Raw genomic sequence first — 12533 nt, forward strand, 5'->3', positions numbered from 1 at the left:
ACCTGTAAATCATAACATTTCTTTGAAAGAAGTGGACTCACAGTTGTGAGCGTACTATACATATGATTGAAATGTGAGTAACACTTTACAATAAGGTTCATTATTAGTTAATGCATTTACTAACATGAACAACACTTGTACATCATTTATTAATCATAATTGAACATTTACTAATGCAATATTAACATCCAAGTCCATGCTTGTTAACATTAGTTAAGCCCCGTGAGTTAACATGAACTAACAATGAACAACTGTATTTTCATTAACTAACGTTAACTAACATGAACAAATATTGTAGTAAATGTTGTGTTCATTGTTTGTTTATATTAGTAAATGCATTAATTAACATTAACTAATGAACCTTATTGTAAAGTGTGACTGAAATGTGTTTGTCCTGCTTTATATTTGGTGTCTTCAATTACTTTTCACTAAAATCATAAAAGATTTTTAGTTATTTACTGTGTTTCCTTTGCATTACAGAACATTTTTGTTGCTGTTGAAGTGTTAAATGTTTAAAGTTATCATTAGGATTGTGAGTTAGTTAAATAAACAATGTAACTTCTAATTTAACCCTTAAGTAATATTAATGAACTACACAACACAGGCTTATTGTGAAAATGTACCCCTGTATACATTTCTGGAGAGCACAAATTATGTAGCCAGAGCTATGTATGGCTGCGTTTTGTCTTTAAAATGAACGCTAGGGGGCAGTATGACACCATCGACGCCTTTTTTTTTTTTTTTGTGCTACCATCTGACCGCTAACCTTTATTTCCACTGTTGCCCAGTGGCTCGCCGTGTACGTTAGCGAACTTGAGACGCAGAGAGGAGTTGACTGCGATGACGGAGTTCGAGTTAGACAAAGAACAGTTATAGAAAGCAGGTAAAACAAAACACAAGGCAAAACAATTAAATAAACAAGTAAAAAACAGGGTGAGAACGTGGTAAAAATCAGGCGGCCTTGAAGGCTTTTCTTTTTGCTGGATTGCTTTTGAAAACACAGCAGGTTGGGTTTAGAGAAGGTGGTGGGCGGGTCAATCGGTGCTTTCCGTTGGGTTTAGGAAAGGGGTGGTATCGGTCAGTCAGTCGGTCAGTCAGTAAATCAGTCAGCCGACAGCGGCCTCTGGTGGATTTACACAAGAACAGTATGCGCGAATGGCACTCGCGAGAGATATTTGAGATCTGAAAAAGTGTACACACTCTGGTGGATTTGCGAAAACAAATACTGCAAAAAACGTCGCTCCTGAGACATATTTCGCTCTGTCCAGAAATGTATACGGGGGTACATATCAATTATGACCCTGGGTTGAAATTACATGTATTTACTAAATGGTTAGTGTTAGATTACAGGTTTGTTTTGGGGATAGTTGCAAATTATTATTTGTAATTACGATAGTAAATACAAGGAACGTGTAACAGGGAATAAAGTGTTACCATAGCATTATATTTTACAGTTCTGTTTTGCATGTGCAAAGCATGCACTCATAGGTGTTACGTAAACTGTGTAATAACTAGGTAACATCCCCTAGCATACCCCTAAACCTAACCTTAACCCACCGAGATAACTTGCTCAACCCAGTACTTTCTTAGGTAAGTAAACTGTTAATTACATGTTAAGTTAAGACATTTTAAGTTCAATTTAAATGAATGACACTAGATGTGTCAGAAAAAGTTAGTAGGATAAGCAAGTTTAAGGGTGGGATCAACTTTGAAATGCATGCTTTGTTATAAGTAAATATAGAAAGAAAACTGCGCCCCTCGAAAAAGTTTAAAGTTTTATAATTTTTTTTATCTATTCAGCCGATCTCCTGGCCTGGTTGGAGCACTTTTAGCTTAGCTTAGCATAAATCATTCATTTGGATTAAACCATTAGCCTCTGGAATAAAAAAAGAAAGAAAAAAAGCACACTATGCACTTATGTACTATGTACTTATGCACTTACACATGCTACAGCATAGTATATGTATGTAGTGTCGTCCCAAATGGAGCACTAATGTTTTTTTACTAAGCGGAAATTCAAACTGTTTCCTTGGTGACGTTTGATGGTTGCCATATTAGTGAAATAATTGACCAAAGTACCAAATGATAACTGCCATGAGTATAACCGCATTCACCATCAGGGGGCAGTATAATCAGCCTCAAAGGAGTATTTTGCTTTCACAATCCGAAATAAATAAAGTAATCTAACATGAGATTATAGCTCCACCCCTTCTGCTACGTGAGCAAAGAAGCGGCTGTTGAGTGTGTGAAGTGTCCATCATTCCACACTTCATTTACCGGTTGAATGAGTGCATAATTCTGGTAATTACAGTGGACTTATTATTTTTAGAGTTTTCAGTGTGAACGCACTACACTATTTATACTGCAAAATGGCGTAGTATAGTGCAAAGTATGCGATTTGGGATGCAGCTATAGAGTTTAGATTATTTTCCTATTTAAATCTTGTTTGTTACATTTTGTACTAAGACTAGGACGAAAAATATAAAAGCCAATATGGTTGGGAACTATACTCTCATTTCAGCGTAACAATAATGGAACTTTGCTGCTGTACCATGGCTGCAGAAGGGGCAATGATATTACACCGTGCCTAAATGCCGATATCTTCCATCAATATAACCAACATGACCACCTGATTGCACAGGCAGAGTGCCTTGCGAAACCATGGACGTATTTGTGAGAAATGATTCAGAGCTATTTTCATAGGTTGCGAAATATCAGTGTGCCTGCTGCAGCCATGGTACAGCAGCAAATTTACTTGATTATTACACCAGAATGAGATTATAGTTCCTAGCCATATTAATGTTTTCATTGTACTGTAGTCCTATCACACAATTTAACTACAAAAGAGTCAAGCTTTAAATAGGAAAATTATCGAAACTCTGGTCATTTTTGAGTGAGATGCTAACGGTTTAATCTGATTCAGCTATCTATGCTAAGCTAAGGCAAAAGTCCCGTCATACACAGAGAGTGGCTGAATGGATTCCACAATGCTAAAGCTCAACTGTTTAACTCTAAGGGATTTGTAAAATGAGCCTATTCTCAAACAAGGCTTTAATGCTTGTGATATTCGTGCGTAAATAGACGAGTGAACATTTTGAGTTTCATTTGCGCGTCAAATCCGATTCATTCACTTTACAACAGATGCAGACTCACGTCATGGGCAGGGCTTCTGTCTGCCCGGTGAATCTAGCTTTGTTGCAAAATGGCTAACATGGATTTTATTGAGATAGTAGCTGTGCTTTATGTACTTTAGGAAGGCTGAAAAACAGCGTCGATTCGTTTGGAGCCGTGTCTGACTCCACTAGATTCATTCCAAGGTGCACCCAGCTCTGTGAGCTTCATAAACTCCTCCAGAAACTATACCTGGATGATGGAGGCTTTCAGCGGTGCTTCAGACAGAGCCGAGCCCAGTTTGATGTACTGTTGTCTGGTGTCGGCAGGAGGATTTTCCCCTGTGACACCAACAACAGGCGCTACGTCACAATCACTCCCCTACAAGAGAAAGTCAATGTCCGCTGAAGTTCAGATTTCCCCAACTCAATCGCGAAAAACACTCAACTCGCGCCGTTTCATTCGTACGAATTAAGTTATGTGTGTCGCCTCATTCACGTGTATCGTGGCGCAGGATGTCGATTCACGCCTTTGCGTTGACTTAACATGTAAGCCACTCGCGCTTGACACCACTTCCGCGTCTTGTGTGAACGCAGCATAAGGGTGGTTTAAAGCTTAGTTAAGCTGTCATTACTGGTGGATTTAGAAGAATTTATATTTTTAAATACAGGTAAAATGTTAACACATGTATGTATATATTAAGGCAGTTGTATCAAATAAAATTAAATAAAATTTAAATGTTAGCAAATCTGACAACACAACATATAAACATAGTGTTTTGAGTCAATAGTCATTTGTCTATGTTGAGTTAGTAGATTCTTTAAACAAAAATAGTCACACTTTACAATAAGGTTTCATTAGTTATTGTTAGCTAATGTAGGCTATATTAACATGACCTAATATGAATGTTATTTGTGCAGCATACATTATTCATAGTTCTGCATTTACTAACGCATTATTAAAATCCAAAATCATGCATGTTAACTGAAGTTATTACACAGCTGTCTAAAATACTCAATTCAGATTTGGTAAATTACAACATTCTGAGGCATGCTAATCACTTGATGATAGCTAACTGTTAAATAACACAGGCTCATTCATTGAATCACCATCAGTGAATATGTTCACATCTGTATACTTACATTCACATTCATATCTGCTTGTCTGTCACGCCACTGTTTTGATTGTTTTTGACTGTTTGGCGCCATTTTGTGAATGAACAATACGTAGGTTATGTGCTTTATTAGGGCAGTTTCGTTTCTGTCAGCTTTGCGTTTTTGACTGTTTGGCGCCATCTTGTGACTGAATAACGTGTAAGTTTTTGTATACTTCATCAGCTTCACTCAACCGGTTTAGTTTCTGTCAGCTTTGCGTTTAATTAAAGATTTAATAAACTATTATGGCTCAGAACAATGTTTTGTGTTAAATTTTTATGTTTTGTGGCAAGTAAGCTGTGTAATACGCAGGATAAAGTACATCCAGGATGATTGTTTTCACAGCCCTTCAGTCTTACACAACAGTGCTCCACTCTGCGTCAGGCTACTGATAAATCAGCCGGGATTTATTCTTGGATAACAATCTTTGGGATGTACTTTATTCCTAATTTAACTAATACAAACTTATTGTAAAGTGTTACCACAATAACAGACATACACCAACTGACTATTCTCTCTCCATAAACAATGAATAAAATAGTAAATTGATAATATAATAGGCTAAATTTATACACACACACACACAAATACAATTAGAAAATTGATAAATACATACATGAATAAAAGAAAAAAGACTTATATTATTATTAATAAAGAGATAATAAAATAAAAATATATTAATAATACTAAAATTAAATATACAATACACAACTATACATCCATGCAGATGGTTTGTGACAATGAATCTGACTAGTTCTATCTCTCTGTGTTTGTGTGTGCGCGTGTGTGTTTCCTTGAGTCTGTCACACTCTCTCCCTCTCGCTTTTCCATTTCAAAACACCCCCATCCGCGGTCCATGCTAACTAATTGTGATGACCTCATCCTCTCCTTGAAATCTGTGTCCACGCCAAGCTTATTTTTGAAAGCCCAAACAGTGTTTATTGAGTCTGCAGCCGCACTTGCGGTCCACTACCTGCCAGCGGGAACAGAATGCCAATGATTACCAAAAAAAAAAAAAAGGCGAGCCATTATGTATGAACGGCCTGCCAGTGATTGTTTTTAGAGGAGGGCAAATTGGCCACCATCCTCACCGAGCTCTTCGTAAAATACCATTTTACACTATATGATTCAACTGCATTTTCCTCCTAATGATCTGTCTGAAATATTCATGAGGTGTTTGTCACCGTTTGTGCGTCTGGCTGCTCCATGTTGCCAGATTTTCGAATAAGCACATGGTTATTTGCATCTAAAAAGAGTATTTTTGCCAATTAATAATGCATTGCTCCTGTGTAGATCGCCCTTCTTTTGCTTCTAGGATGGAAGGAGATTTGTTGTTTGTCTTCAGGCCATTACATTGCAGATTCTCTTTAAACAGGCTGGAGTTACCCTGAGGAGGGTGTTGCATTGATTTGAACACATCAGGGTGTGTTTCTGGCCACCCTTCGCTGTTACTGATTATTGCTTTTTTTTTTGTTGGGTTTTGAATAAATCCTCTGTTTTTGCATTGTCAGCTCTAGTCAGAATGCAGATGAGCAGAAGGACAACACCACAGTGTTCACCAGGATTCTGGACAGCCTCCTCGATGGTTATGACAACCGTCTTAGGCCTGGTCTCGGAGGTTAGTATACAAGTTTCACTAATCATTTGCTTCATAAAGTTGTGTTCAGCTTTGAGCAATGTTTCAAAACTTATATTGTCAGTGTGCTCTTTTAAGTCTGTATTAACACATCAGTAATCAATAATAGTCCAGTGTTTTAAAGGGGTAGTTCACTCGAAAAAAATTAAACTGTCAACATTAAATCTTCCTTTGTTTGTTCCAAACCTGTCTGAGTTTCATTCTTCATTTCAATGCATTTTGAAGACAGCTTGAAATCTAACCATTGACTTCCATAGTACTTGTTGGGGTTAGGGTTAGGATTATGGTAAGGCTAGGTTTTCAGCTATCTTTCTTTGTTTTCAGTGAAAAAAAGGAAATTTCTAAAGGTTTATAACAACTTAAAGGGTTAGTAAATAGTGGGTAATTTTACATTTTTTGGTTGAAATGATCCCTTTTAGTTTTGATGTAGAATTACACATGATTTGATAAGGCCTTTCACATAAAATGTGGTGATAAATAAACATGGATCGATAAATAAAACAATTAAAGAAGGGATATATTGTAGCATACACATGCACAGAAATAAATAATGTACATAGAAATACAAAAACTAAAATAAACACTCACCATAAGGCTGGGCGATTTATTCGAGGAGATTTTCATGCGCATTTTGTCAGTAAAGCTGGTTCTAGAAAACCTTCAGCATGTGTGTCGTATGAGTCGTATAGTACACTTTCAGAAATAAGAGTACGCAAGCTTTTCAATTTGTACCTAAAATGTCCATATTAATACCTCAAGGGTACAAATTAGTACCTAAAAAGTACAAAAGTGTTCCTCTTAAATATATTAGGTACTAATATATACTTTGGAGGTACCATTTAAGTACAAATGTGTACCTTTTAAAAAGGTACCACCCCAGTGACAGTTTGCGTACCTTTATTTCTGAGAGTGTACACTGATAAGCTACACAAAAAATGGTTCAAATTCGACTTAATTATTCGACAGTAACATCCAAATAATCGTTCTTTGATAATGATAGCAGTTTGCATCGCTTCACAATGAACTATGACTAAAGTAAATTCTATTTAAATATTTTAAATTCATATAATAACGTGTTTTTACTCCAAACTTAACTCAAAACTAGAGTCGAGTTTTAAAAAAAAGTCCTCCTGTGAGACTATTCGCTAGTTGTGTGTTTATTATTCATGCTGAATCAATGTAAGCAGTTAAATCTTCTGTTTATTCAGCAACCGCTATTTTCCCCATGGTATTTTCGGTCTCACAACAATTAATTTACTTTTTATTTCATACAATCTCATTCATACAATGGTTGGGGTTAGGGTTAGGATTATGGCAATCTTTCTTTGTGTTCAATGAAAAAAGGAAATTTTCATGCGCATTTTGTCAGTAAAGCCTGTTCTAGTAAACCTTCAGCATGCTCTGGTTTTCTTGACCTTAAATGCACAGATTTTTGCATTGGCATACATTTGAAAGCGCTTAACCCAGGTTACTGGCAAATTCAAAGTCCTATTAGCATGCTTCGGCATATACCCTATTTGGAGGGGCTTGTGGGTTTCTACAAGAGCGCCCTCTGGCTTTCAGAGGAGATTTACTAAAAAGAAAATGTAAAAAAAAAAAAAAAAAATGTAAGAATAATAAAAATAATAATAACAATACTAAATTGTGCTTCTTTGAGAAAAAAATGTGATTTCAATTTTAAAAATCACCCAGCCCTAACTCCCCAAACATCAAATAAAAAGATGCTAGGATTTACAATTTCAGCTCTGTCAATTATATTCATGGTATGCAGTTTATTTAGAATATAGCAAATTACAAGATTGCATTAATTGAAATCAAACTTACAAGAGATTCAAAGTGTTTGTGTGCAGATTGGTTATATAAATTTTCATTTTAATCAATAATTTGTTTTCAGACATTAGCCAAAATGTGTTTATGAATGAAATAACCCACATAGCAAAATATCTCTGGCCCAGCTCTGGCCCACACAATCAGCTTTTTCTTGGCCCACATGCCGCAGTGAATTACGGTACATGACTGGACCAAGTCTGTGCTTCCAGACAAGAGCCAAACATGGACCAAATCTGCGCCAAGTCTTAGCCAAGTTAATAACCCATTACTGAGCCTGAACTGGGCCAGATATGTTAGTGTGTCACGACTGCAATGAAATTGATAAACCCATGAATCATTGCACTTTAGGCGTGCTATGGGTGTGCCTTTCCTCGAAGCGACCTGATAGGTAGAATTTTTTATTTTTATTTGAAAATAATAAAAATGTATTTTAAATGTGGGTCAAGATAGACCAGACTCACATGGCCCACATATCAATTATTAACATCTGGCCCAAGTATTGTGTGCCGCCTTAAAGACGGTGCCACCTCTGCCAAACCAGGCCCATGTTTGGCCCACATGCTGTATGCCACTGCCGGATGAATGCCTGCTGTGCCAGATTTATGCCAAATCTGGGCCAGAATTCTTTGCTACCTGAGAAGGTGTATAATCTAAAACTAGTAATACAGTAGAACAGCAAGTTAAATGTTACTACTTTCACAAGTCTTTATTTCACCTACACTGACAAAAACGATTCATTGGATTCACAATTTTAAAGTAAGTTGAACATTACTAAATTTAATTAGTTTAAATTTAGCACATAGGCTATAAATTGCTTGCAAACACTTAGCTTAAATTTAGTAAATCCAATGAATATTTGTTTTCAGTGTACAAAGGTGATATGAAACATATCCTGTATTGTTTTCAACTGATTTGAAATATTCATTGCTGATGCTTTATAATAATTACATTATTCCAATAATGTTGGGTTAGAAAACAATGATTATTTGAACATAAATATACATATAATGTAATAAAAGCATGCAGCCGGGCTTCAGTTTGTATTTATGAACTAAGAGTATACTGCAAAAGCATTCCCTGTTAAAAACATCATGAAAGAGATGGCTGAAGAGCGGTTTTTGTTTTAAACAAGGCTGCCAGGCAAAAGCACATCAAGTGAACATTGTTTTCCACATAAATGCAGATCATTTAACACCTGACATAAATTAGCTTTGAACGCAACTGAATGATTCATTGAGCTGGCAAGAAATTCCCCACACATGCAGCATATAATTTTTACATTTCAATGTGCCTGTTTGACCTTACTCGCATTACCTGAGCACCTACAACGTGACAACTTGTCATAAATAGCAAGTCATGCTGACTAACAACTTCTGTCCACATCTGTCTTCATTCCAAGATGAACGCACTGTTGTTGTTGTTTATTTCTTGAAGTTAAATGTTCAACCCATTCTCATTCTTAAAGAAAGTCAACAAAAGAAAAAAAAAATAGATGCATTTTGCATTTTTACCATTTTCAGCTGATCTGGATCTGGCAGGAGCACTTTTAGCTTAGCATATATCATTGAATCAGATTAGACCATTAGCAAAAACAAAAAAATAGTTAAAATAAGTTGTTATAACTTTGCTATTTAAAGCTTGACTCATCTGTATTTACATCATGTACTGTAGACACAATGATAATAGTCCCCAGCTAGGCTACTACTGTAGGTAACAGCACTGCGTAATATCTTCAATAAGATATCTTTAGAATAAGAGTATATTTCTTAGACGTACAAATTATCAACTTTCATTTTTCAATCGGTCTTGGTACATAAGGTAACTACAGAAAAGTAAAGCTTTAAATAAGAAAATTATAAAACTTCTTTATAGCAAGATGCTAATGGTCTAATTTGATTCCATTGTTTATGCTAAGCTAAGCTAAAAGTGCTCCTGCCAGACATGAAGATCAGTTGAATTGATTAAACAATTATAAAACTCAACTGTTTAACTCTGGGGGAGTTGAAAAATAAGTATACAGTATATGCAAAAAAAGTGAAGTATTCCTTTAATATGTGATTGTGGCTATGGTTTTTTTTTTTAAATAGCACCAAACTATTTAGGCAGAGCACTGATATTATATGATATTTGAATATTTTGTAAAAAGCAAAGAGGAAATAAAAGGACAGATGGAAAGAATATATATATATATATATATATATATATATATATATATATATATATATATATATATATATATATATATATATATATATATATATATATATATATATATATATATATATATATATATATATATATATATATAAAATGCTATATATGTTAGGGCTGCGCGATATTTTTTATTTTCTACAATTTATATTGCAATATTTCACCAAATAATAAATAGCTATTTGGAAATAATAATTTTATATTGATTAAGATGATTTTGTACAGATAAATGAAGTACAGCAATGATATTAAAAAGGAGCCGAACAATATTTAGGGAAAACCTAAAATATTCAAATCTTCATCGTATAAATAATTAAATAAAATTATATATTTTTAACTTGCATAAAATACTTAATCACAGGCCTTAAAAAGACATGCAACTGATATATGGTTATGGTATCAGTTTATGGTTAAACTGAAATGACTCAACAATGTGTTCTGAACTGTTGTACCTGGTCAACTATAATTTTGCATTGTAGATCCTGCGATGTGACTATTGTCAATTCAAACATTGTGATATTGATGCTAAAACGATATATATTGTGCAGTCTTAATAAATAAATTCAAACAATCTATCTATCTATCTATCTATCTATCTATCTATCTATCTATACACACACACATATATACAGAGGGGTAAATACGTATTAAATCATCATTTTTCTCAGAAAACATATTTCTAATGGTGCTGTTGACTTGAAATGTTCACTGAATGTTGGTAACAACCAAATAAATCCATAAATGCAAAGAAAACAAATCTGATTATAAATTCTAATTAATTTACAGATGAAGTTATGTGTAATAAGAGTAATAAAATGAAAATGGCACAGGGAAAAAATATTGAACACATGAAGAAAGGAAGTAAGGACAGTGAAAGCCCAGACAGCAGCTGAAATCTCTCAGTAGTTAGAAAGGAACCCTCAGCCCTGCTTCATTGTAAATGAATATCAGCTGCTTCAGTCCAACATCTACATTAGCAGGAGGATGAAGATGAGACCAGGGTGGACATTTCAGCAAAACAATGATCCAAAACACAGCCAAGGAAACTCTCAAATGCTTTCAGAGAAAGAAAATCAAGCTGTAGAATGGCCCAGCCAATCACCTGACTTAAATCAATTTGAATAAAACACAAAATAAAGATCAGATTTGATAGACGAGACCCACAAAAACATTAAGATTCTCACACTCTGTTGGTTATTGACCTGCCATCACCAACAAAATCCTTTTATATAAAGTATTAAATACATTTCAGTAGTTCAGTACTTTCTCCTTGTGTCTTTTGATTGTTATTACACGTTTTTCAGATTTTTTTTGTTTTGTTTTATTTTTATATTTGTATTGTTTGGGTTTTTACCAAACATGACGTGTTCAATACTTAATTTCCCCGCTCTAATATAGAATATGTCAGGAATTAATATAAATGTGTTGCGAGAGAGACAGAAGCTGTGTAATGTGAGTGTGTAGAGTTTGCTGAACCTCGATTAGATCAAAGTCAGGCAGGTTGAACCTCTGGATTAAAGGGTTGTTAAAACTAATGACCAACACTGATTGACACTCAAACTGCTAATTTCTTGCTTCAACAGAGCGTGTAACCGAAGTCAAGACTGACATTTTCGTGACGAGTATCGGGCCAGTTTCAGACCACGACATGGTAAAACATTTGAAACATTCTTTAAATGTCATACATTTTCTGAACTGCTTTTGTTATAACACTTTAAGCATATCATTTACATAGAATATATTTTTGTTCCTATTGAAATGTGACGATATACTCTGGAAACGTGAAAGAAAAGATCAAGTACTTGGGAATGTGCTGCTACTAAAAAAACTAAGTAGCAATGAGATGTTAAAAAAAAATAAATGAATGTCTTGCATAAAATATTGAACCAAGTTATGTTATTTTAAAGAAAGCACAACATGCTTGTCAAGCAGAACATTTCATAAAATAGTTTCAATAATGAATAAGAAAAAAACATATTGTGACACTTGTCTATTCAGTTCATTAGTTAGTTTGTTAGTTAATGTGAGCAGCTACCTGTGATAAACTAGGTATGCAGTTTGATCTGAGAAAATTCCTATGACTATTGTTTAGAGATGGGTGAAAGAAAGATTTAGACCGGCCACTTTATTAGGTACACCTTACTCGTTCCAGGTTGGACCCCCTTTTGCTTTCAGAACTTCCTTAGTCCTTCGTGGCATAGATTCAACAACGTACTGGAAATATTCAGGGAAATATTCAGTTGGTGCTAATGGGCCCAAAGTGTGCCAAGAAAATATCCCCCACACCATTACACCACCACCAGTAGCAGCCTGAACCATTGACACAAGGCAGGATGGATCCATGCTTTCATGTTGTTGACGCCAAATTCTGACCCGACCATCCGAATGTCCCGACAGAAATCGAGACTCATCAGACCAGGCAACATTTCTCCATTCTTCTATTGTCCAATTTTGGTGAGCCTGTGTGAATTGTAGCCTCAGTTTCCTGTTCTTAGCTGACAGGAGTGGCACCTGCTGTGGTCTTCTGCTGCTGTAGCCCATCCGCCTCAAGGTTGGGCGATTGTAACGAGTGGTTATTTGAGTTACTGTTG

General features: G+C 35.2%; 1 protein-coding gene across 3 annotated transcripts in view; it reads left to right on the forward strand.

The window, feature by feature from the left end:
* The window catches only part of gabra1 (gamma-aminobutyric acid type A receptor subunit alpha1), a 55618-nt gene that overhangs the window by 6816 nt on the left and 36269 nt on the right, over positions 1–12533 (forward strand). For all 3 annotated transcript variants that reach the window (XM_056446294.1, XM_056446295.1, XM_056446293.1), the window contains exons 3-4: positions 5777–5883; positions 11526–11593. In XM_056446294.1, the coding sequence (XP_056302269.1) occupies positions 5777–5883; positions 11526–11593 (175 nt within the window). The remainder of the gene's footprint in view (positions 1–5776; positions 5884–11525; positions 11594–12533) is intronic.

Source organism: Danio aesculapii, chromosome 21, assembly GCF_903798145.1.
Source record: "Danio aesculapii chromosome 21, fDanAes4.1, whole genome shotgun sequence".
NCBI classification, from domain to species: Eukaryota; Metazoa; Chordata; class Actinopteri; order Cypriniformes; family Danionidae; genus Danio; species Danio aesculapii.